General features: G+C 36.3%; 1 protein-coding gene across 4 annotated transcripts in view; it reads left to right on the plus strand.

The window, feature by feature from the left end:
- Positions 1-26231, plus strand: part of LOC145688127 (serine/threonine-protein kinase ATR-like) — a 381701-nt gene that overhangs the window by 196311 nt on the left and 159159 nt on the right. For all 4 annotated transcript variants that reach the window (XM_081761899.1, XM_081761900.1, XM_081761902.1 and 1 more), the window contains 2 exons: positions 2398-2625; positions 14541-14712. In XM_081761899.1, coding sequence (XP_081618025.1) covers positions 2398-2625; positions 14541-14712 — 400 coding nt within the window. The remainder of the gene's footprint in view (positions 1-2397; positions 2626-14540; positions 14713-26231) is intronic.

Here is a 26231-nt window from a genome sequence, read left to right on the forward strand (position 1 = left end):
AATAAGTAAGAATACTGTATTTAAAACTAATATATATACAAGCCACCGCACTAAACTTTTTTCGCTTTCACTTCTTAAATTGAATCATATTGTGCTGTAGTTATTACGAAAACGTTCATTTGTAAAATGTAAACAAAATTATAATAGGCACGTTTGGAAAACTAGAACGAAGGAAACACCCCCAAGGGCAAACTACCCCTTGTGTGTGTGTGTGTGTGTGTGTGTGTGTGTGTGTGTGTGTTTGTGTGTTTGTGTGTTTTTTTTCATGGAAAATTATGCATGCCATATTGTCATTTTGTTAAATAATCTACGTCATATCTGACTAAGATACAACCCTTCTGCATAGTGCCTTTGCTTCTCGTTATGTGTGTGTATCTCTTTCCATTTTGAAATGAAATAAAATGAAATCTTTGAGTTTTATGTCCCAGGTTTATGCCGGCTAGGCTAAAGGAGACTGTGATTATGAAATAATGAATGCAATGGTAAAATGAAGAAAGTGGGAGGAAACGGGAGAACCCCGAGGAAACCCACGCACACGGTGTTTGTCCGCCACAAAGTTCACTTGGCGGGAGCTGGGATTGAACCCGGGATCCCAAGCACCAGAGGTAAACGCTCTACCACTCTGAGCCACCGCGGCCCCTTCTCTTTTCCAGTTTGAGTTCACAGCACTGCTGTAACGTTGATTTACTATGACTATGAGTACGCTTCTTTACATAGTTACATAAGTTTTATCCTCGCTTATTATTTACCCTATAGTGGTGACCTTGTTATCTGATTTTTATTTTCATACCTAATTTTCATTTTGTTAGTTGCATTTCGTGGAATTCTGCTAGTTTTCCCGTCAAATCTACATTTATTTTCTTCCATCCAAACGTCAACCGTACTTGAAAAACTATTATGTGGAAATCCATCAGAACCTTTTTGGGATACCTAATAATTTTGTATATTTCATTGAACAAGGAGAAGGCAGACTTTGGTAAATTAACTTCGGGGCCATTTTTTGCGAGGTGGTAGTGACCATTTAAGAGTTAATATTACAAACTGGGAGGGCGCGATGGCTAAAAGTAATGGAAAAAAACCGTCTTAAAGTTTTCTACTCGACACATATATCGCACGACGCGCAATTTTACAAAGTGACGGCGTGGTAGAGTGAGAAGAATCTGCGACTCAAGTGCAAAGGGTCCCGGGTTCGATTCCCCTTCGAGTCAAACTTTTTTATTTTTTTATTTATTTATTTATTTATTTATTTTTTTGCTTCAACCAATAAAGTAGCTATTTGTAACTATAAGTAAAATATTAATTTACCATATGCTTATAATGAATTAAAACAATTAGACATTTTCAATCATTTGTAAAACCTTTCAATGTTCCATGTTAACTAGGAACAAAATTTAATCTATTCCGTAAATATTATTGTTACCGCAATCGGTGTGTAAAAAATGTTCTTGACGCATCGTGTCTACATCTGTTGACAGTTTGCGAATTACAAGGGGAATGAGGGGAAATCTCCTTTGGTTATAGCAACATCCAGTATTAGCAAAGGGGATTTGCTCCTCAACTCCTTTGTAATTCGCACACTCCCAACAGATGTAGACACGAAGCGTCAAGAACATTTATTACACAACGACTGTCATAACTATAATATGACTCTTGATATCAGTATATTTATGGAATAGATTAAATTTTCTTGCTAGTTAACATGGAGCATTGAAAGATTGTACAAGTGATTTGAAAACTTCTATTGTTTTATTCATTATAAACATATGGTGAATTAATATTTTATTTATAGTTGCAAATGGCTACCTTATCGGTTGAAGCATAAAAACAGAACAAAGTTTGACTCGAACAGGAATGCAACTCGGGACCCTTTGTATACGAGTCGCAGATTTTCCTCACTCTGCTGCGCCGTCACTTGGTAAATTTGCTCTTCGTACGATATATGTGGCGAGTAGAAAACTTTAAGAGGTTTTTCTCCGTTATTTTTAGCCGTTGCGTTTTCCCAGTTTGTAATATTAACTCTTTAAATGTGCACTATCACCTCGCAAAAAATGGCCCCGAAGTTCACTTACCACACTCTGCCTTCTTCTTGTAAGTGCATTTTATTGGCTATAATACCTGTGTACGTTTGCAAGTACTGAAAATACAGAATGACTAAATGATGTTACCTTTTAATCCTGCATAATATTCAGTTTTCTTCAGAGACACTGACAGTGCTCTCTTGCACGAGTTAGTGATGTCACTGAAAACTGAGGATCCAGTTTTTATCCTTAGCCTTTTCCCTTTCAATCTGATTCATGGGCTCGTGAACAAACCCAAAGATATTTATTAAAATATAGAATGTATTTAAGTATATGTTCATAAAACTATCATGTGATTTTTTTGTTTTATTTTTTATAGTGTTGGGGTTGCCGAAATTGGACCATTTCTAAGCCTTATTGCAGTGACATTGGAACCAGTTCTTAAAGTATATCCTACTGAGACTTCTGATCTGCTTAATTACCTGATTGTTCAACATAATCGTGTGCTACATCCGTACTTCAATGAACTTCATTTTCTTATGGGAGCTTCTATACCAGAGGCAGTGAGGAAGCAAATAGAACAACATACAGTTATATCTGGTAGTAGGTAAGTTTTTTTTTTTTTTTTTTTTTTTTTTTTTTTTTTTTTTTTTTTTTTTTGGTTAGTAAACTAGGCATACAATTTTGTTTATTAATATGGAAAGTTAGTGTCATAAACTCTAATACACTTACATGTTACTAAGAGTCTGTCGATACATTCCTGTGCTGTGCATGTGTTTTATCCACGTCTGCTAAGTACAATACATTCACCTGTGACATTTATTTTCCTTAAATGCATGTTGCTTACCTGTATTCATTTATATTGTAATGACTTATAGGAAGAGTCAATAATGGACCGAGATTATTATAAAATTAAGTCTTTTGTGTTTACAAAAGTTCTAACAACAAAGTCTCTCTATAACGACCAAAGTTTACAGGTTATAATGTTCTCTACTGGTAACCCCTTAGCTTCATAGTAGCCCTCACGAGATATGGTATTTAAGGTGATCCCCTTAGCTTCATAGCAGCCTCCAGGGTTTAGGATAGGTTACGATCAGTTGGTTGACTGATGCCGAATCCCTCGATGGTCGGGCTTTTATCTATCTTCTCCGGGTCCTTCCGTGAGGTCCGTCTTCTTTCGGCGTTCCTCGGTGTTTTTCGTGTCGGCTTCTCGTCTACTACGCTCTTTACAATCAATAGCACGTGTTGTGATGTGGGGATCCTTACACCCCCACACTGGAAAAAAAAATAATCTGGAAGATTATTTTTGAGAAAAATAAACAATTGTTATTAATGAAAATTATCAGCACCACACATTTGGAGACACTGTAAAACACTATAATTCACTGTAAAATAACTGTGATACTTTGTTGTGATATTTATATGTGTAGTGGTAATAACACTATAGTCCGTCCCATCTAAGCAGTCACTAACATTTCCCTTAGAGTGGGCAGAAGTGTCATCACTGTAATTAATAAATGTATACTAGTTCACTAATTGTTGGTTTCTATGTTTATGTCACATCCAGTGTTTATAGTCTATATCGGTCGAGTCTCATTTTCGTAGTAGTAGTAGGCGTCGGTGAATTGAATGTGTCTAATGATGAGTCTTTCTATGTTTAGCCAATTGGTTAAGTTTTTGCTTTGTAACGGGGCTTATGAAATATGAGGCGCGAATAAACTATTATTAGATTTAAGAAAGGATAATTGTTGGTTTAGGATTTGGGAAATTTTCTTTTAAAAAATAGAAAAAGTGTGTGAGAATTTCTGGTCACACTGTATAATGGTATGAAGGACCAGATTTTAGGAACATCCTGTATATGGAGAAAAAGTGACGTATCAATCATTCATGTTCTTCGTATCGAAGAAGCGATGCTAGAAACAAGAAAGCATTGTATTTCGATCTTGCAAGGATTAATGACTTCTGAAACTAAAAAAAAGAAAAAGAAAAAAAGTTGATCTTTCATTTTGCTAGAAGAACGGAAATACTAATGTAGCGAAGTTAAATAACAGAATGAGATACAGCTTATAATTAAAATAAAGAAGTGCGATATTACGTCAGTGTATCTTTTTTTCTTTTTGTTTCTTCTGTTGTTAGTCCCTCTTCTGTTCCCGGTAAGTACTTGGAATTTTGTTAAATTCTTCTTGAATTTCTGCCTCCCTCTTCCTAATTGTGTGTTCCCTCAGTTTAGTCCTCGTAAAATGGTTTTAAACGGTCCACCGCGATTTCCTGAATTCTGTGCTTGAATTTAGGTGGTAATTCGACTCGATATAAATTTGAATTAAGCTTCTTAACAATTTGTGCTGGTTCATCGTAATGATTGGTAAAGTGTTCAGGTAAACCATTTTTTCTTGTGGGGTAATATACTAAAACAAGGTCCCCTGGATTATAAGTTGTCTGTCTATGGCGTCTATCATATAACTGTTTTTGTTTGTTATATGCCTGTTCCAGGTTATTTTGTACTTTCTTCCTGATGGCTGCTAACTTATCTCTGTCAAATTGTATATGTTGTGATTCGAGTGTACATACTTTCGGGATCCTAGGTTCGTATCCGAATAATAAGAAGCGTGCTGAATATTTGGTTCCTCCAGGTACGTAAGTACTGATGCCAAAAATAACGTGCGGTAACCATCTTTGCCAATCCGTATGGTGTTCTTGTACGAAAAATTTAAGACAATTTTGTATAATTTTGTTGGTTTGCTCTACCAACCCTATCGAAGCATGATTATATGCGGGTGAGTACTTATAGGTGAAATCTGCGCTAAATGTTGCAAACGAGCCACTCCATGTACTGGATGTTGGTCCCAATTCAGCGTTGTAAATGCTCCGAATTTTAGAATAATATCATATTCCAAAAATTCTCTGTATTTTCCGCGTTTACGGCGTCCACTGTTTTTGCAATCACATAACGTGTAGCTAATTCTGTGGCTACTAGTATGTATTTATTTCTTCCTTCTTTACTTGGGAAACGCCCGAGTTCGTCATATACCCATGTTGGTATTTCTCCTACTGGGTGATGTAGTAGTTCGGCCTGTTCCTTTTGTGGTAGCTTCTTTAAACGTTGGCAGTCCTGGGACGTACGTATTTTGTGAGCAAGATAGTTTTTGAGATGCGGCATATAAAATTTCTTTATGGCGGTTTTATACGATTTTGAGAAACGGAAATGTAGGCCAGTTGCTTGGCAGTGGAAGGTTGTGAACTACAAGTTGGCTAACGATTTGGGTACGCATAGAAGATATAATAAACCATAATCAGGATGGTTTTGCTTTCTATATAATATGCCGTTTTTAAGACAAAAAAATCTTGCTGACTTAACTGTAGAGATCTTGTCCGGTTCCTTCCCCTTCTAAAACAGAAGTTATGTTCTTGTATTTGTCGTCCTTACGCTGTTCTCTTGCGATGTTTGGGAGAATGTTGTTCTTTTCCACTTCTATAGTATTAACTTGAAGACTATTTGACCTAAAGGTATAATAGTCTTCTTCTTCGTCGTCGCTGTTTTCTTCTTTTTCTTCTTCTATCTTGATATCTCGTGTTTGTTCGAGCCTACTGATTATATCTGCTGGATGTTTAGACCCTGGTAAATACTGTATATCGAAATCATAATCGGCTAAGAATAGTTTTTATCTAGTATATTTTCCAACTTGATCAGGTTGTGTGTTCATTGTTACTATGCACTTTGCGTCTACGTATAGATTGAATCTTCTGTTCACCAAAAAATAGCGAAATTTACGCAAAGTATATATAAGTGCGTATAATTCTTTTTGCCATATGCTAGCTTTCTCTTCAGTTTTCGTCGATCTTCGAGAACAGTAGGCAACCACCTTCTCAGTGTCCGTTTTTGGATCATAGCAAGCGAGTATTCCAGCTACTTGCATTTGACTGCTACCGCGAGCTTACGCTGTCCTACTATAGACGAGGATTTCTAGCGAATCGTTAAAATGAGCGAGTGATGAGGTGTTTAATATGTCTTCTTTCAATTGTTCAAAGACAACATCGTGCTTCTCTGTTCATTTAAATTTAGATTTGGATGTTACTAATTGTTGGAAAGGCTCGATTCTTATCGTAAAATCCTTTATATGCGCTCTAAGATATGAACATAGGCTGATAAAACTTTTGAGAATTTGCTTTGTAGTCGCTCTCTTAAAATTTCGTATTTTCTTCGCTATCTTTGGAGATATTTTAATGGATTCTCCACTAACAAGGGAGCTCATGGTAACCGATGTGTGTCTTCTTGGCTGATGCCCGAAAATCGTGTTTTCTAAGCTTCTGAAATAGTAATTCTAAATCCTGCAAGTGCAGTGGAAAGTTATATGCTCTGCTGACAAGATCATTTGCAAAGCTTGTAATCCTATCGGGTAGTCCCTCCAAAATCATCCTCGTGGCGACACTGAGACTTCGGGAGCTCGTCTTGTGCCCCATTGTGCACCTCAAAAATTCGTATGATTTTCTGGGGGCGCGATGGCTCAGTGGTAAAGCGTTTACCTCTGGTGCTTGGGGTTCCTGGTTCGATCCCAGCTCGCGCCGTGTGGACTTTGTGGTGGACAAACACCGTGCTCGTGGGTTTTCTCGGGGTTTTCCCGTTTCCTCCCACTTTCTTCATTCCATTTCACTCATCTCTCATCATGACCGTCTTCTTTAGCCTAACCCGCATAACCATGGGACGTAAAACTTAAAGATTTCATTTCATTTTCGTATGATTTTCTGATTATGATTGAGCTCGAAGGTCATATATTTTCGGCTCTTTGGATGCAGCAACATTTGGAAGTATGAATTGGAGAGATCAACGGTTGTCATGAAGGTTTTCCCCTTTATAGAGTTTAGAACGTCCTCTGTTGGTTGAAATGGCACCGATAAATACTTGGTATAACGGTTACACTTCTGCAGATTAAGAACTATCCGAAATTACTGCATATTCGGTTTCCTGAGCACCAGAAGTGAAAAGCAATATTCATTATTGTCTGTGGGCCTAATTATTTTTGCCTTGATAAGCTCTTGAATCTGTTTTAATAATTATGTTTGTCGACCTGATTCCTGATATGTAATGGAATTGGTGGGGAACGGTCGTGAAATACAGCAGACTTAGAAATCCTAATTTTATGAACATATCCCCTAAAATATCCGATGCCGTCAGGGGCATACGTAGAAACGTCCCTATACTTGAACAATAGTTCATAAACTGCTTGTGTTTGCTTTTTGTGTAAGTTAGGGTTGACGTCAAATAGCTCTTTATTGAAAAGTTTCTCTGTGTATTTTAAAAGTTCTTCAGTTTCTTCTTTTGTCTTAAACTGGTACGCTTTTTCTCGAAAATTTGGTTCTTTTAAGGCGTTAAAAGAAATTTCGTGCCCTTCCTCAAGAACCGCCACTGGGGTATTCTTGTTTAAAATGACGCTGTTACTGTTAGGATTTGAAATTACAATCGTCATTTTGCCTGTTTCTATCTTCTGGTCAAGAGCATTTAACCTATCTTTCTCATGTATTCCAGGAAGCAATGATATATATATACAAGAATTCCGCATCGGCTATTTTTTTCTTTGCTGCCACTTGAATGAACGTATGTGAGTGTGGAGGTAGTTATTTGCTTAGTCACGTATAAGCAGTTGTGGTCTGTCTGCAACATTATCTGAGTTGTAAAAGCTGACAGTGTATTTTCTTTGCTCTCAGCTGGTAGCTGTGGCTTCCGTGGACGTTTAAGCCTTAAGTACTCGCGCGGGGTGTTCACAGACCCCCCAACCAGGTAACTTTTGTGTTCCTAGCCAGAAGTCCTGATGAGTAAATATGAAAAAAATGTCTCAAAACGACTTCAAAAATCCTATTGCAGCAAATACTTTTAAATACATGTCTAGAGTTGTGCTACATTGTCTTAATTATTAAAAAATATGTATATATTTTATTGTAATAAAACTAATATCAATTTGGGAGTCTACTGGACCCCCGCGCGAGTACTACTGTTATAAAAGTGCTCGAGTACTTACGGGTTAAAGAAAGAAATGACATTCTTGTTTAAGTCGATGGTGGAATGTGAACGTTGGATAAAATCAATTCCTATAATTATTGGCATTGTCCTGTCGATTACTCGAAAGTAATGAGTAAATGTTTAACCTATTTTAAATTTTATCAGTGCTATTTGACAAACAAATATTGTCTGGAATGGAATTGGATTTGTCCCAGGGGCAGGGTTGGCTAGTTTAAACAAAAAAAAAAAAGAAGAAGAAGAACGAAAAATGCTCTAATCGTATGAACTTAATGGTGGCGTTTCCACATACCAAACCATCTGCATTAATTTTATCTTTTCACCTTTCAAGGCGTCCTGTATTCACTTCTCGGTCGAACCACAACCCTTCTTTCAAGTGTAAACCAAGTAGCGGTTCGTATGTCACTTTAAGCGTAAGTCTTCTCCTTAATAACCTAGATATTACATAAGGATGTTAAGCCTAAACATACGAAGCGAAACCAAATTGTATATTTCTGCTTGCCTTAATGCCTGTTGTTTTATAAAGAAACTAAGGTTGCTTAAATATATTGACAGACACTAGCAAAATTTATCGACTGCCTATGTAGCTTCCAACATTAGCTTGGATTAGACTTTGTTTTAATTTTATAGATTGATATCTACATACTAAATTTGTAATTTAATACCTGTTTTAGCATATTGATTATGATACGTTGACCATAAAATTTTACATGGCAAGAAATAAAGGGATTTTTCCGTTATTGCTTTGCATTTAAAGTAATAACAGGATTTTTCCAATGGCTAGGGTGGGAGTTTCCCGTTTTATATATAATTCTGTATAATGGTTTTATTTGTGCAACTGTTTATCTTTTTGTCCTGAAATGACTCTTGACAACTATATTAAGAAGTATGTATAGATCAGTACAACGTATTTTTATCAGTAGTCCTTCGTGGGTGAGTTGGCAAATTCTTCGCATTTGTGGCCAATTAGTCCAGCTTTCGAATCAAAATGGAGAATAAATTCTCTCGGATTTAAGCCGAGAAGCGGTTTAGATACCGCTTTGAGATTATGTAACCCCATGCAGCATAACCCAATTGATGCATAATAACACCAAGGCGAAACAAACCTATTTCTGTCCATATGTAATATAAATAAGTAGAGCAAATTATTTAAACCAAAAAAAACCTGTCTTAAACCAAATAGACCGGGTTTAAATAAAAAAAAAAAAAAAACTGATTTCTTGATTATTTCAATAAACACCATGTTTTTTGCCAACCCTGCCAGGGACAAGGTATCGGCTGGCCAGAGCGATATCGTGCTACCGGTGTCAATTATTGCATTCTGAGGACCTGATTTAGTTTTAATTGTTAAATATGACCTGTCATTTTCATCCTCTAGGACAATGTTTTCCCTTTTTTCTACCAATTGTCCTGATTGTTTTATCACAGGAATTTCCTAATTTATGCTATTATGTTTATTAGTTTCTCTCTAGTCTTCATGTTCCGGATGATGATGGCTGTCGGCCCCCTTGCCCAGGGGCTGCCTTACACTTTTTTGACGCTTATAACAACGGATGCACCATGCCCCCGCTTTCGGCATATCGCGCATACCAACATTTGATCTTCTGTGGGTGTAGCCCTGCTGACTGTTCTGGGCTTGTTCCCGTTTTTCTTTCCGTTATTATTATTATTCCTTTTCCTATATCCTTGTTGGTTTTTGTAACTTGTCAGAGCTATCACTAGCGACAATTCTGCCATTTTATTGTCCAAGGTAGATAGGTCATTTTGTGGAGGATTATGCTCGTGGTGGGGAACGGTCTTTGGTTCTTGAGTCGTGTTCTGATATTCTTGAGGATTAAGTTGAGTAGTCGTCATAAAGGGACTAAATTGTTATTGATATGTAGGTACAGAACTGTGCATTGGTTGTGTGACAGGTTGCGTTTGTACAGGATAAGTATGGTGATATAAGTGTGTTGTACAGGATACATTGTCTTTGGTTTGGTTGGCAATCCAGAGGATATATTCTGCTGGTTAGGTATGGAATTTTGGCCATATAGCATGTGCAGTTTTTGCGATAGCTCTGCGTGCTCTCTTTTTCTTAAGATCGTTGGCGGCTTCCAAGGTGTTTAATTTAGTCTGTAAGGCGTCCACTGTTGTAAACCTTTCTAACGCTATCTTGTTAAGGAAATCCTGTTGTTGTTGCTCGTAGTTTACGTAAAAGATATGAATCTATGGATTCATCTATTCCTTGTTGGACCTTGAATAATTCCTGTTCCGCTTTATACAATGGGACCTTCGGCCTACTTAATGCCACTAATTTAGATTTTAAAGCTTCATAGGATATCGTACCAAATTGATTTTGGTTTTTAAGCTGCAACACGAGATCTAGTGCTGTGTCTTGTAGATATATCGGTAAAATTTCCTTCTTCTTAGCTGGTTGCCATATGATGGAATAGCATGAAAAACCTGTCCGGTTCCTCGTGCACGTGCCCGGAATACTTCGTCAAATGTGGCATGTTAAAGGATATATTAAATGCACACACTGTCATATTTGTATTATTCTCTCCTGATCTAGTTCCCGGCATAAATCGCACTCGGGAAAGGTAAAAGAAAAGAGTGGAGGGATAGCGAAACTTAGATGGATTTTGATACTGACCTTATCAGTGCCTGCTAAAAAGTTAATAAAAAGGGCGCCCCGTATAAAACTCCGGTGCCTATCACCATGTAATGACTTATAGGTAGAGTCAATAATTTTATTATAAAATTAAGTCTTTTGTGTTTACAAAAGTTCCAACAACAAAGTGTCTGTATAATGACCAAGGTTTACAGGTTATAACGTTCTGTACGGGTAATTCCTTAGCTTCATAGCAGCCTGCAGGGTTCTCAAGGATTCGGTTCTAGGAAACCTCCGCTAATAGCAGCCCTCACGAGGTATGGTATTTAAGGTGATCCCCTTAGCTTCATATCAGCCTCCAGGGTTTAGGATAGGTTACGATCAGTTGGTTGACTGATGCCGGGTCCGTCGGTGGTCGGGCTTTTATCTGTCCTCTTCGGGTCCTTCCGTGAGGTCCGTCTTCTTTCGGCGTTCCTCGGGGTCTTTCGTGTCGGCTTCTCGTCTGCTACGCTGTTTACAATCAATAACACGTGTTGTGTTGACGTGTGCTTTTGTCGTGTTGTGGGGATCCTTACAATATGTACAAGTTTTGTACATTGCATTCTTTCTGTTGTTCTGCATATACTTTCCACGTTCTTTACATGTACTTGTTAAGTACTTGGATATAAGGGAAAAAACTTGCGTTTCCCATGCATGTGGCCGCATCTGTACTATAGATGTACATTACATGTTTCCTTTATATGTGCCTGTACCTGTTTGCATGTTTGACAAGTTTTGACGTTGAACACCAACTACGCATGTATCACATGTTTTCCCAAACACAGGCACCTGTACAGTACCTGTTAAAATAACATGTACCTGTACATGCACGGAACATTGCCTGGAATTTGTCACTTTTTCATATGGGAATGATTGGTTGGTTGATTCGTGGTTAGCCTCCCGTTCAATAGTCAAACTATATGAGACATGGACATTAAGTTTAAAGTGGGCTCTAAACCACATGAACTTCCGTACCCTAATCATATAGCCGTGATGGACCTCCCAAAACTAATGAGATATGGCATATTGTCAGGTTATTAGTGAAGTAATGTATTTATTTGTGAAATATGAAGAAAATCGACCCAGAACTCACCCCCAGAAGTAAACTATCCATCAAAGAACTTCCCCAGAAAAACGACTTTCTCGTAATGAAAATTGGGGGCCTTCGGTAAATTATTTTAGAATGGATTGAAAGGCTTTTGGGTTTCCACTGAGACGGTGAATGAGGAATACGCAATATTTATTAATTTCTTTAGTGAGTTTAGCTTGGTATGGTATTAGGTAAGGAAATTGGAGTAGGAAGTTAACACTTTTTCCTTTGCGTTTTTTCTTTTCTTTCTTTACAATTAAGTCGTTTGCTGATAAAGTAGAGGGGATATCCTTGCTTGGAATGTACTCGCGATAGGATCGTGGTAGATGTTGAAAGGACGGTGTGGCGGAATAGATAGCGTTAGATGCCGGTTCATAGGGTAGGGAATTATTAATGTGATGAGTATATTAGCTCTTAAAGTAAACGTAACTTAAGAATACTGTTTATAATTTTGATTTCTGTGTCAATTTCGAATGGCAATTTTCAAGTGGGACGTCAATTTCAAGGATAGTGGCTATATGGTTGTAGAAGCCAGGCCACCATCTTGCTTCTTACACCAGAAACAGTCGACATCCCTTCATTCTATTTCCTTAAAATTACCAAACCCTTCAACTCGGGAATACCGATTGTTTCTTTATTAGTAGACTTATCGAGGGCATTTTTGCTTTCCCGTTTTACTTTCTTCAACCACACGTCCAGACTCTCCTATCATACTTTAAAAAGACATTGTTTCCTATCTTTTATTCATCATTGAACCTCTACCTGTGTACATGTGACTTCATTATTTTATTTACTCAACCTCAGTAATCTTGAACAACTTCTAAACACAAATCTCGAACTCTTTAAAAAAAAGTAACAATTCCTAATTCATCTTGCCCAATCTTTACTAATCATTATCTTCAGATCGAGGGGACTCATATGGTTCTTTCATACGTCAGCCTATCTATGGGCCGCGTAGATGATGTACTCCACTTACTACAACATGTTCTGTGACTTTGATTCATACACGGCACTTTTCTGTTTATCCACACCCAATCATCGTTGGAATTCTACAATACCTAAGCAAGTACCGAGTTAAATTCACGTGGTCCTGACGACCTACAGTCACTGTCCTTTATTGGCCGTCAGACTTCAGAATTGTTTTTTCCAGACTTACGTGTAGATCAAACCTACTTCATTACATCATCCAAGATTTCCCAAACTCACCACTTCAAACGTACCGTACTAGGTTCAGAATGGACACTAGGATGGTGGCAATTCCTTCCTCGTTATTGTTAACAGATAACGCTAATATGATATCCGTGTTTGGAGTCTGTTAACGAGAGATTCTTAAGATAGGTTTGAGGGATCATGTAGTGGAACAAGTACGGGGTCCCTGAGTAACCTAGGATTGGTTAGGGAATCTTTAATTTAGTGAGGGTAGGAGCTTTTGAAGTGGAAATATTCCATACTCTTTGTAAGGATCTCACTGTCACTAATTTCTGTATGTGTGCATTATAGTATGTAACGGTATGGTTTGAGAATGAACACGTAAATTTGACTGAATATGTTGGTTAGAGAATAGTTCCAATGGGTTGTGTTGGTCGTTGTCTACAAAAGGTCAAGTTGTATATGAATCGTAGCTAGAAAGAAAACTGGAGTGGTAATGGGTGGGATATGTGTGTTTGTAAGTGCCTCGTCTATAGGTCGATGTGTGAGTCCTCTATGGGAGTGCCTTTGATTTGATTTTAGTGTTACTTTCACTGATCTGTCTCATCAGTGCCCTTAAAGTATTTGTAAGTACAAGCCCCTAACCTTATGGTTAGAACAAGTAAGCTAGTTGTCGTGGGAATTTTGTACTGAGCTTTTGAAGTTCGGGGCTTGTGCTTACTAGTTCTTCAAGAGTGCTGGGCCATAGATGAGTGAAATATTAGTTCTCTATGGAGGTTAGAATGATATTAGGTAGCAAAGGTTCGGTGTTGGAACTAATACAGAGGAAATGGTTTGTGTTTTTGGGATATTGTGGGAAGCCTGGACATGAAATTGAAGGCAGTAATGAAAGTAAGCGGAGATGGAGTTCTGTGTGGCCACCAATACTGAAAACAACGGATTTTCCTGGGTTGCAGGATTATTGTACATGTATTTTAAGTAGATGATGATTTGAAGAGCTATCGGCGTTTTTGGAACAAACAAAATCCTATAGGTTTAACAACTTCACTGGAACGGTAATCTGAGTATTTTATGACCACTGTAATGAATCCCTTACCCACCTTCTCACTCTCCCTGCAGATAAAGTCACTACGGTGTTGTACTACAGAAATATTTATAGGACTGAAAATCTCCGAAGTGGGAATATAAAGCAAATACCTTATCAGACAGTAGTGAAAGTATATCACTGAAAAAGGTATACAATAAGTACTCCACTTAAATACCTTTTCAACTGGAGAGTGGGAAAACAAGAAAAAAACTAAAGTAGAGGAGTAGCAATGAGGCGCCACGTTGCTATGTTCATGAGATGGCGTTGCCAGATTAAAAGTAGAGAGAGTTTAGTGGTACTGTGTTCAGTATTTGTAATTGAGGAGCCAAAGAGAAAAATATCGCCTTACATCCATGGATGAAGTTCAATTTTTTAAAATATAAATAAGTACACTAAAATAATGAGTAATTTATTTTTTAAACATTACTACTTGTTTGCAATGAAAATATGCTCACATTGTGATACCAGTGTGAGCAAATCGCCAAAGTGTGCGCTTCTGGTTTTAATATATTTTCAACTTCCTTATTAATTATATTTTCAAACTTTATTTCCAGGATGTCCAAGTTGCGACACTTACTGAAGCAAGCGGTAAAATTTGTATCGCACGACAACGTTGATGTACGTATTAAGCACATGCAGTGGATTAAAAACTTCATTACGGATTACGCTAATGTAATCCACAAGTATAGTCGCAGCGATCCTGTTTGTGGTCCACTTCTTTCATCCGTAAGTATAGCAAGAATGACATTATTGTTTCGTTTTTGTGCACACGTTACACTTCACGATTTAGCAAAAATCAAATAACTGTTCTGCCAAGTGCAAAGTACTACTCAGTACATTTGTTACTGTGTTCAGGTGGTATTTTTTTCCTTCTCAGTTCATCATCTAAAACTATGAAGTCATAATTCATTTTAGACTTTTGTTTTCTCAGTGATTGGCAACAACACAAGAAATACTATATTAGCAGAGAAAGTTTAGTATTCTTTCATTCCCACAATATTTTGATAAACGTGAAGAAACTGGGGTGTGACTGATATGACGAACAGGGAACAGTGATCATTAAGTGACGAACAATATGTGTTAACTTTCGTTTGACGAGAAGTTTTTTACTTCGTATTTTATATATATATAATTTACCTATTCTTAAGGGAGGAGGGAGAATTTAAATAATATTAAAAATTACAGTCTTTGTTCATTAAAACTTACTTTTGCCTCTCGTTCGAAGAACGGAGACTTCTGCTAGTATCAAATAAATCAACCAATTATAGTGCATGCATAAATTATATATATGGGTATTTCTTCATACATGTGCTACTGTACATGTATTTTGAGACAAAAAAAGTTCGCATATACTGTAACTTCCACATTTTCATTAATAACTCAGTTTTCTTTATTATTGCTTCTTTGTGTTTTCTTTAATAAAGCAGTGTAGTAATGAATAATTATTTATGATTTTTGAGAAAAAGAAAAGCAAAATAAGAAAATTATAAGCAAAAAGAAACTTTGATTGTTATGAAACTTTAGTCTGTCATAATTACCCGAAGAATATTCCGAGGGAAATTTGAGGGAAAATGACCCCACACAGTGCACAGGTATTAGGAACACTCACAAATACGTGAAATTGAAACAACACAAAATAATGTATTTTGAGATGAACATACAATTCACACTTCAAGCAAAGTTCCAATATGGGCAATCAATCAATATCTTCAGTTGAAATTACTGAAAAAGACAGAAAATGGCTATTTAAAACTCCAAGTGTAAACCTGTGCTTGGAGTGATTATATTAGCTATATCACAATGCATATTTTCGTAAGTTGCCTCTGTGGTCAAGTTTGTATAATAATGCTCTTAAAGTTCTAGAAACAAAGGGCGGCGGTTCGAGCCTGAGTATAGTAAGTATTTTTCAATATAGGAATGGCTTTTTTCAAAATATAAAGTTTTATTTTGAAGTGCTTGAAAAAAGTCAGATGAACTGTCACGTTTCAAAGCCCGGTCGTATTTATTCGCCATGTCCATCAAATCATACGGAGACGTTAAAATAAGGAACATTAACATTCTTACAATAAGAACGGATTTCAACTCCCGTCGGGAGTTCACGTGGTTCGGTTTTTACGTTAATCAATACGTCCACGCCTCATATAGCCTTGCTGTTGAAAGGGACGTTAAACTCCAAATCAACTCAACTCATTAAGAACATAGTTCTTAGTTAAATACCAACTTGGAACCATAGATCCAAAGTGAAAATTATTCATGCTCCAGATACCTATATTTACTATATACAAGTGTATATATATATATATATATATATATATAGAGAGAGAGAGAGAGAGGTTGTATTTTTCTCAGGGCCGCGGTGGCTTAGTGGTAGAGCGTTCACCTCTGGCGCATGAGGTTCTTGACACAATTCCAGCTTGCACTAAGTGAGATGTGTGGTGAAGAAACACCGTGTGCGTAGGTTTTCAGGGGTTCTCCCGTTTCCTGCCACTTTCTTCGTTCCACCATTTTCATTCATTTCTAATCATCATCGTCTCCTTTACCTAGCCGATATAAGCAAGGGACGTCAAGATTTAAATTGAAAAAAAAAAAAAAAAATAGTATAATTCATTATCTCCATCTTTATAAAGCAACTTGAACAATCATATAGATGTATAATGCTTCAAATTGAGTTAAATCGCAATTTTAGTAATCTGTAATATCTTAGGCTTCTCATTTATTTACATCAAATGTTTAGTTATTTTATACTTTATAGCAAGAATATTAGCTGCTCTATAAGACACAATTATCTATACCTTTGGCATGGGAGACCCTGCTTCGATTCCCGGCGGGAGCTCATGTAGTTCGGATTCCACGTTAATCAGTAGGTCCCGTCTCATATAGCCTCGCTGCTGAAAGGGACGCTGAACTCAAAATCAACTCAACAATTATCTATACATTGAATTTAATTAGGAAATCGGTATTGTTATCATAAGACCAAGTTTGTGAAAATTAAATGTATAATAATGGTTGTGTATAAAACACCCATCATTCTAATTATGTCGCTTCAATATTCATGGAAATCAATGCTCATATTTATGTTGCAAAGTGGTGTCCGAGACGTATTGATATACCAGACGAAAGTAAGCAAATAGTCGCTGCTCAGACGATAAAGTCATGGGCTACTAACGTGGGAGTCCGTGTTCGAATTTCGCTGCAGTCATTTATTATAATTTTTCATAGTCCGGATTCAATTGCTACGAAGCATATTCTTACTTTTGCTGAAGCATTTAAATATCTTCTATTTCTAGCAGTAGCTTTTATTTCTATCAGTATGTGCAGTTGGTTGCCCCAACAACTCATAAAATAGTAGTTTTTATTTTTTTTATTTGCTAACACTGCTTATTTCGATATAATATGTTGTTTGACTTAAAGTGAGCACTGCACAACTGTTTAGTAAGTGATAAGATCTAATGTAGTATTGTGTTTTATTTTTATTCAGGCAATTTTTACACGTTAACAGACAATATTGTACTGACCTTGTAAGTGCCTCTAGCCATAATGCAAAATCATGGATTTTTTTTTTTTTTTTAACATATATATATATACTGTTCTGTGAGTACTGGCTCAGCAGAGGTTTCGATTTATGTTTACTTCCTATGTTTCTGCCATGCGTGCTCTCTTTAGAAATGACAACTTTTTGTTTTGGTCCTATAAAGAAGTTAATTCGTTCCATTACTTTTTTTTTTTTTTTTTTTTTTTTGCAATATTCAATCTTCTTGGCAAAATAATATTTTTCGGTAAAGCTAAAAAATCACCTGTTTCACAGAAAAAGATAATATTTAAAGTTTTACTTTCCTGTTTAAAATTTTTTTCCCAGTGCTATATGTACTAAACAGTGCTTTATTTGTAGAGTGGAAGAAAAATTTATGTAATTACTGCTTTTCCAGGGTGGGAAGAGTAGTCCACCCCTTTAGAAACCTAGCAATTCTCATAAGCATTATCAGTTAGGCAATATTCCTTCTACAATCCTGCAACTATAGTTTGCATCTCAAGTAATATGTAACATAATAATAATAATAATATTTTAGTATCAGACTTTAAGGGATTTTTATATGATACATGTATTCATGACAATAGTCACTACTTGTTACGTACTCAGTTGGTCTTCCATTCCCGGCAAAAGCTCATGTGGTTCGGATTCCACGTTAATCAGTAGGTTCCGTCTCATATAGCCTCGCTGCTGAAAGGAGCGTTAAACTCTACAATGAAATGAAATCTTTAAGTTTTACGTCCCACGTTTTGTCGGCTAGGCTAAAGGAGACGTTGAGTTGATTTTAGTTTAGCGTCCCTTTCAACAGCGAGGCTATATGAGACGTGGACCTACTGATTAACGTGGAATCCGAACCACATGAGCTCCCGCCGGGAATCGAATCCGGGTCTCCCATGCCAAAGGCGCTAAAGGAGACGGTGATGATGAGAAATCAATGAAAGGGTGCAATGAAGACGCTGGGAGAACCCCGAGAAAACCGACGCACACGGTGTTTGTCAACCACAAAATTCACTTGGCGCGGGCTGAGATCGAACCAAGGACCCCAAGCACCAGAGGTGAACGCTCTACCACTGAGCCACCGCGGCCCAGTTTAAACTCTAACATGTAACATTTCCCAAGTGTAACACTCAAATTTAGATAAAATTTAGCAGGTGGACCTAAGTGAATGAAATTGTGCCCAGATATTGTAAACGTAAAATAAGGGAACACGTGTTTCGCATTTTCCTGGAAAAAACGGTTGGATGGGGCACGGACCCCTCCAAAGCCGTAATCACGAAATATCAAAAGTGCTAACAACAGTACGTCAGAAGTGCCTAAAGGACATGAAGAATCGGAACGAAACTTTATGTACTGACAATATGCAAACAATAAATAAATACAAGTTTTTGTATTTTCTGTAAGAAAACGGTTTTAGGGGCAAAAACCCCCACTCAGAATTTTGAAAGTTGACACCCGAAAAGCAAGAGTGAACCGAAGTGAATGAAATTGTGCACAGGTATATTAGACGTAAGATGAGGGAATACGTGATTCGAATTTTCCTAAAATAAATAGATAAACAAATAAATAAAACGGTTGGGTGGACCGAAGCGAAGCGTTGGGTGGCGGAAAGAGTGAACCGAAGCGAATGAAATTGTGTGTAGATATTGTATATATAAAATAAGGCCTTTCGTATTCAGTAAGTGTCCCCATCCGATTTCTTCAAATTTGGCACACCAGTAGTAAGCACAAACAGTATAGCGTATTTTATAGTATTTCGGGAGACGCCTTTAACCCTTACTATAATTTTCGGCATAAACAGAAACACGTGTCGATTTATTTGCTGTTTACTGTTGATGTGCCAAATTTGAAACAAATCGGATGGGGACACTTGGGAAACACGAGATGCCTTATTTAACATAAACAATTTAATTTGCTTCGGCCCACTTCTTCCTGCGTTACTACGGTAATATTTACTTTTTTTGGAGGGGGCCTTGGCCCCAATATTGTTTTTCTGCACAAACTAAAAACACACGTTCATTTATTTTTTTGCGAATTGTCCCTACACAAAGATTCGTTGGAATTCTTCATATCCTGTAGAAACTTCTGATGTACACTTATTTGCACTTTTGGTATTTCGTAATCAACGGTTTAGAAGGTCTGTGCCCCACCCAGCGTTTTTTATTGGAAAATACGAAACAGTATTCCCTCATTTTACGTCTACAATATCTGTGCACAGTTTCATTTACTTCGGTCCAATTCTTCTTGCCTTTCAGCATCAACTTTCAAACTTTTGGGTGGGGGCTTTTGCCCCTATAACAGTTTCCCCGCGGAAAGTAAAAAAAAAAAAAAAAAAAAAAAAAAAACACGTATTCGTTTATGTGTAGTATCTACGTGCTAAATTTGATCAAAATCGGAGTGTTACACGTGGGAAGTGTTACATGTAGGTCAGTTGGTCTTCCTCTAGAAAATATCTTCCTCTATAATAAATCACATGCACTTTCACATTCAGAAACCGGATTTATTTTCATATTCAAACTCAGATGTCTCGCGCGAAAGAAGAGAATGCTAATAATGAAAAAAAATCATTCGACATACTTGCTCCTTAGCTTTATATTTGATTTGAAACTTTTACACTTATATATCCTTTTATTACAACACATTAAAAGTATAATTTTAAAGATCCACTCCCGGAGCCCGATTCAAACCAACGACAGTCATAGCGTGTGTTCTTTATCTGAAATCTTGTATCGGTACGGTTATACCAGGATATGAGTTGAGTAAATTTTGAGTTTAACGTCTCTTTCAGCATCGAGGCTATTCGTAAGATGTGAAAAAAAATTAGAAAATCAGACTATCACTGATTGTTAGTATTGCGATTTAAATTTTACTATTGCGATTTAAATTTTTAGTATTGCGATGTAAATCCATATTGGGAAGTAGGAATTTTGTATTGGAAACATTATGTAAATTGACCAAATTTTGAATTACACTTGCAACTTTTTTTATGGAAAACACAAGCATTAAAGTAAAACCTGTCAACTTGGCCACTTCTCTAAGTTGGCCACCTGCTTATCTTGGCCTGGTTCGTCTTGAACCTGCATTTTCCCATGAGACATTTGTTACTTATTACTCTGTAAGTTGGCCACCTGTCTATCTTGGAAGTTGGCCGCATTGAAGCAATGTTTACCTGTGATGATAATGATAAATTTACCTGCGTATCTTGGCCACGCAAAATACCGTTTCGTTATTTTTCTTAATTGTTTCGTATTCTCATATAAGAGGCAGATGTTCTGTATTTGTGACTAGAGACAGAGAAGCATGGACTCAAACGATTTGTTCTTGGAGGTCAATGACCAGAAAAACTGACGAAGGGGTGGTGAAGGATGATGTGAATAAGAAAAAGCACGTACAGGAATTCAGGACATGGTTGTACGCATATATTTGTTTACCCTGTCTGTTTTGGTAAAGCTATTAGCCATATCGGCTCCTTTCATCAGTGGAAAACTTTAGTAATTCCTTGAAAATTTCAAAGTTACAGCTAACCATCTCTATTGTCAACTATTGGCACATGACGGCTTGTCTCACATCTCTATTGTCAACTATTGGCACATGACGGCTTGTCTCAAAAGTAGTGGGTGTTTTGAGATATGAATTCCCTTAAGATTTTCTCTAAACATCTTTTGCTCCAAGGGAAACACTTGTAGCTCATTAACAAGGTAAAAAGAATAAAAGAAATATGTCTAGAATGAGTTTGCAGATGATATGTTTCGTCTGTACAACAGAATTGAAGTACATTGGATTTTATCCAAAATGAAAAGAAAGCAAACAAAAACAAGAAAGGACAGTAATAACTGAAAACAAGTCATGTAAACTATATATAAATTGTTCAATTTATAATTTTGCTTTTCTTGTTTTCAATCTGAATAACTCAGTGTGCTACAATATCGATTTCAATCAACTGCATACTTATGTTTCTATTTTCTGGTTGTTTGTGTTGTGTTTTCAGCAGGGTTGGCAAAAACCATGGTTTTTATTTAAAAAACCAAAAAAACCGGGCTTTTTGGTTTAAACCAGGTTTATTTGGTTTAAATAATTTGCTCTATATATTCATATCATATATGGACAGAAATAAGTTTGTTTCGCCTTGATGTTATTATGCAACAGCCGGGCTATGCTGGAAGGGGTCACATAAGCTTAAAGCGGAATAAAAACTGCTTCTCCAGTTACATCCGAGAGAAATTGTCCTCCATTTGAACTCGGAACCAGGACTAATTGGTCACAAATGCGATACGTCTGCCGACTCACTCACGAAGGAATCCTGATAAAAATACGTTGTACTGATCTTTACATGCTTCTTAATATAACTGTCAAGAGTCATTTCAGAAGGACAAAAAGATAAACAGTTGCACAAGTGAAACCATTATACAGAATTACATATGGACAATTTCAAAGTACTACGGAGTACAGAAGAACTAATTTAGTTCAAGTTAGTTAACAACGACTTTTATTGGTCCAAATTAAAGAAATACACCGACTTAATCTGCATATCAGTAAGAAAAGTGAATAAAGATACGAATTATTTGAGTCCACTTTGGCTCAGACTCATTTATACATAAAATAGATACCAAAGATACTTCTCATTTCACTAAATGCCTCTCGTGGGGTCTGTATGACCCCCCCCCCCCCCACACACACACAAAAAGTACGGCATTTCGATGTATTTTATCAATAGTAAACATTGAAACGAAACAATATTTAGAATTTTTCTTTGATTGCAATTACATAACAATAATAACTACAAAAAATCACAAAACAAACATTTATAAACTTATACAAAAAAAGTTGCTTTTGTAGCATAATCTTTTTGAGTAATGAGTGGGAAATTTAGGTCTGAATATAATACGAATAATATACGGGAGTGAAACGTGATAACCCACAAATGTGTGTTCTTCAAGATTTTACAAACACACTTTTACGAACATTTCTCGTTTTTTGGTTTAAACCAGCCAACCCTGGTTTTCAGTCCGAATAATTCAGTGTACCAGGCTACTTTTCACATTAAACATGCTGAACTAATTTTGTTCTAGTACTGTATATTGTTATTATTACTCTATATAGATAATTTAAAAGTAGCTGTCGTGTCATTGCTTATTTAAATTTTACAATCAAGTAATACTAGAAATCCTATTCTAAAAATACACCAATCACACTTATTTTCTGTAAGTTGGCCACTTTTCAATGGAACTAATGGTAGCCATCATAGACAGGTTTCATATATATATATATATATATATATATATATATATATATATATATATATATATATATATATAATATGTATATGTATATGTATATATGTGTGTGTCTCTCTCCCTCTCTCTCTCACTCTGTGTGTCTGTCTGTCTGTCTTCACAGTCCCGGAACGATCAAATATCTCGCGAAATATACAGGTCAGGAAAACAAAAAAACACATGTTAAATAGTTTTGAAAAAGCTATTCAATGATACCAAACGTAACCCCCTATCTCCACCCTCTTCGGGGGTATGGGGGTTAACATTAAAATTTTAAAGTAGAACCCCATTTTTTATTGCACATTTGGATTCTCCAGGAAAAAAAATGATCAATGATTTGACCCAGAATTAAAGACAGACCCTTCACGGATGACGCTTGAATCAACACACAAAAAAGACGGCAAGAAAACGTTATGAAAATTTCGGTTATCAGTCCCGTAGTATGTGGTCATATGGTTAGCGTACTGGAGTCCGGACTCAGAGGTCTTGAGTTCGATCCCCGCGCAAGACAATCTCTCTCTCTGTTTTTCAAATAATAATTTGATACATATTAGCGTCAATGAGTACTTTATTGAAGTTACACTCAATACAAATTTAGATAATTGTTTTGCAAATTAGCTTTATGAAGTGGTACTTCGTAATAGGGTTATTATGATTAGAGGTCCTAGGGTTATTTACAACAAAAACAAATCATTTTTGTTGCAATTTGTATTTTCTTGCGATTTAGTAAATTACGGTTAAACACATTATTTTTATCGAAGTTAAAATGTATGAATTTATTGAGTACAAAAAAATATACATAAAATTGTTACTTTGTGCGGGAATTGAAATCAGGATCCCTGATTTCCCAGGCCAATATGCTAACCGTATGACCACACAGCATGGGCCTATCAACTCACATTTTCATAACGTTTTGGTTCCCCTCCTTTTTCTGTGTCGATTAGAGCACCATCCGTGAAGGAACTGTCTTCAATTCTGAATGAAATCAGTCACTTTTTTCTGGATAATCCAAATGTGCAATAAAAAATGGGGGTTCTACTTTAAAATTTTAATGTTAACCCCCGTACCCCCGAAGAGGGTGGGGATAGGGGGTTACGTTTGGTATCATTGAATAGCTTTTTCAAAACTATTTAACATGTGTTGTTTCTGTTTAGCTGATCTATATATTTCGCGAGATATTTCACCGTTCCAGGATTTCTCCAGACCCTATATACGGAGAGAAGGAAAGCTAAAACCCCTATATATTCGTGAATCTGCTCATGTATATTTATCTATAATATAAACGGTTAGTTTCAGGTTGATATTCATCTCAGAAACCTATTTTCTATCTAATAGTACTAGGGTTTGTCATGCCATCATCCCTTTAGATTTATCGCGTTGGGGGCTGAATAAATATTTCTACCACTACGCGAAATTTATTTCAAATACAACCATTGGTTTCGTACGCTTGTTTTCGCAAGCTAAATAGAATTATTTTCTAATTAAATTCAATTTGAAAATTCTAAAAAAGAAATAAGAAAAATGGTTACTGCAAACTTTTATGATTTCGATTTAATTTCGTGTTAAGCAGTATTTTTTCTATATGATTGATCGTATTGTTTTATACTAAAGAAGTATATTATGAATTACAATAGCTATTGTTAATCGAAAACCAAATTATGACTATACATATAAAGCGAAAATATGAATTCTCATTTTGGACTATGGTTTCAATTTGATATTAACTTAGAAGTCTGTTACCACTTTAGTAGTGCTAGCATTTCCCATAGCATCGTCCTCGCATAAAAATGACAGAACTTTGAACGCTGACAGATTATCTGATTTTGTTTTTATAACCACATCAAATATTCAAAATATAACTTTATATTTAGAAAAAATGAATTATCCTTATATTGAAAAAATTACGAAGTGGTGACTGAACTATCGCTCTCTATTACCATAATTTTTTCTTTCTTTTTTTTTAAATTTGATCATTCAGAGTGCTCATTTGACCGTATATATTCGATGATAACCGTTTGGGATCAGATAAAATGCGTTCGCCATGTAATTTTATAACAAAATGGCGCGCGTCTATTTACTTTATTTCATATTTCTCCCATATTCAGTTTCTAACGATCGGCGACATTGTCATCTAAATGAATACGATTATACGCGCTCGTCTCAAGTTTTTTCACTTCATGATATTGAGGAAGGGGTTTTTCTTGACCCCCGGATCTCACTTTAGGAACAATTCGTCAGGAAAAATAATACATAATAATAATCAAATGCACATGAGTGGCGATAGTTCGTGTTGGTTCCTCCACGATTCTCCGCGACAAATCGAAGGAGTGCGGACCAAGATGAAGTCCTCGCGGCTACACGGTATTAACCTCAACACCTCGAATCTAGATATCTGTTTCGACTCTACGAAATCCTGCCACCAGTCATATATTAGCGACAATCCTTCGACTATCGACATTTACCGGCAAGTGGGCCACTAGATGCTGGCGATGTTTACGCCATGGGGATCGTCTCGCTTAGCCTAAAGGGGCAGTGTTCTAGAACATTGGTTTGCATACCAATTGAATTGTGATAAAGAAAGCAATCGACCCGGCTATTAACCCATCTTCACCTATGTGTGCGAACCAGTATTCTAGAACCTTCCCGTCTAAATGGCATAATAGTGGGACGTTAAACTGAAATATTACATTTCATTTTCTTATTTAATTGAGCCCCCCCCCCCCATTTTACCTATGAGTAAGTTTAAAAGATAGTTCATTTTAAATATATATGATAGTGCTTTGCAAAGAGGATGCAATACTTCAGTTGGAGATAGTGAGCTTTTACATTCTGATCATAATAAATATTTAAATCAAATTAGATATAATTGCAGCATAGAAACGTTAAGTGGATCTAAAGCAGTTCAAGTCAATATTATTACTTCAGTCTGAATCGTTGATTACAATTATCATGAAAAGAAATTGAATGCTCATACCCTAAAACTGATTTTATCGAGCTTGATTTGACATGAAGAGACAATTAACCTAAATTAAATTAAACAATAAAATGCATTTATCCGTTTAATTTTATTGCATGGGTTTACTAAAATATGAAGTTTCACACAAGTCAACAGTTTCAACGAGGAAGTCGAAAATAGAAATTGGAAGGTTCAATTCCAAAGTCAACGTGCTAATCACTTGGCTAAGCTAACATTTACTTTAGAGTTTAACGTCGCTGATCATTAATACTATATGGGAAGTGGGCTTACATTTTAAAGAAGGTTCCAAACCTTTCGTATTACGTTCAAAGTTGTTTCATAGGGAAGCGAGCTGGGACTCTAATGTGTCACAGACTCAAGCTTCAAGGTAATCTTATAAAATATGTTAAATTTGACTTCTCGTCACTGTTAGATAGATGAGTTTCTGAATGCTTCATACTCTTATACTGAATTCTATGTACATTGAAGC

This window comes from Thermobia domestica, chromosome 6, assembly GCF_964235325.1.
Source record: "Thermobia domestica chromosome 6, izTheDome1.hap1.1, whole genome shotgun sequence".
Lineage (NCBI taxonomy): Eukaryota > Metazoa > Arthropoda > Insecta > Zygentoma > Lepismatidae > Thermobia > Thermobia domestica.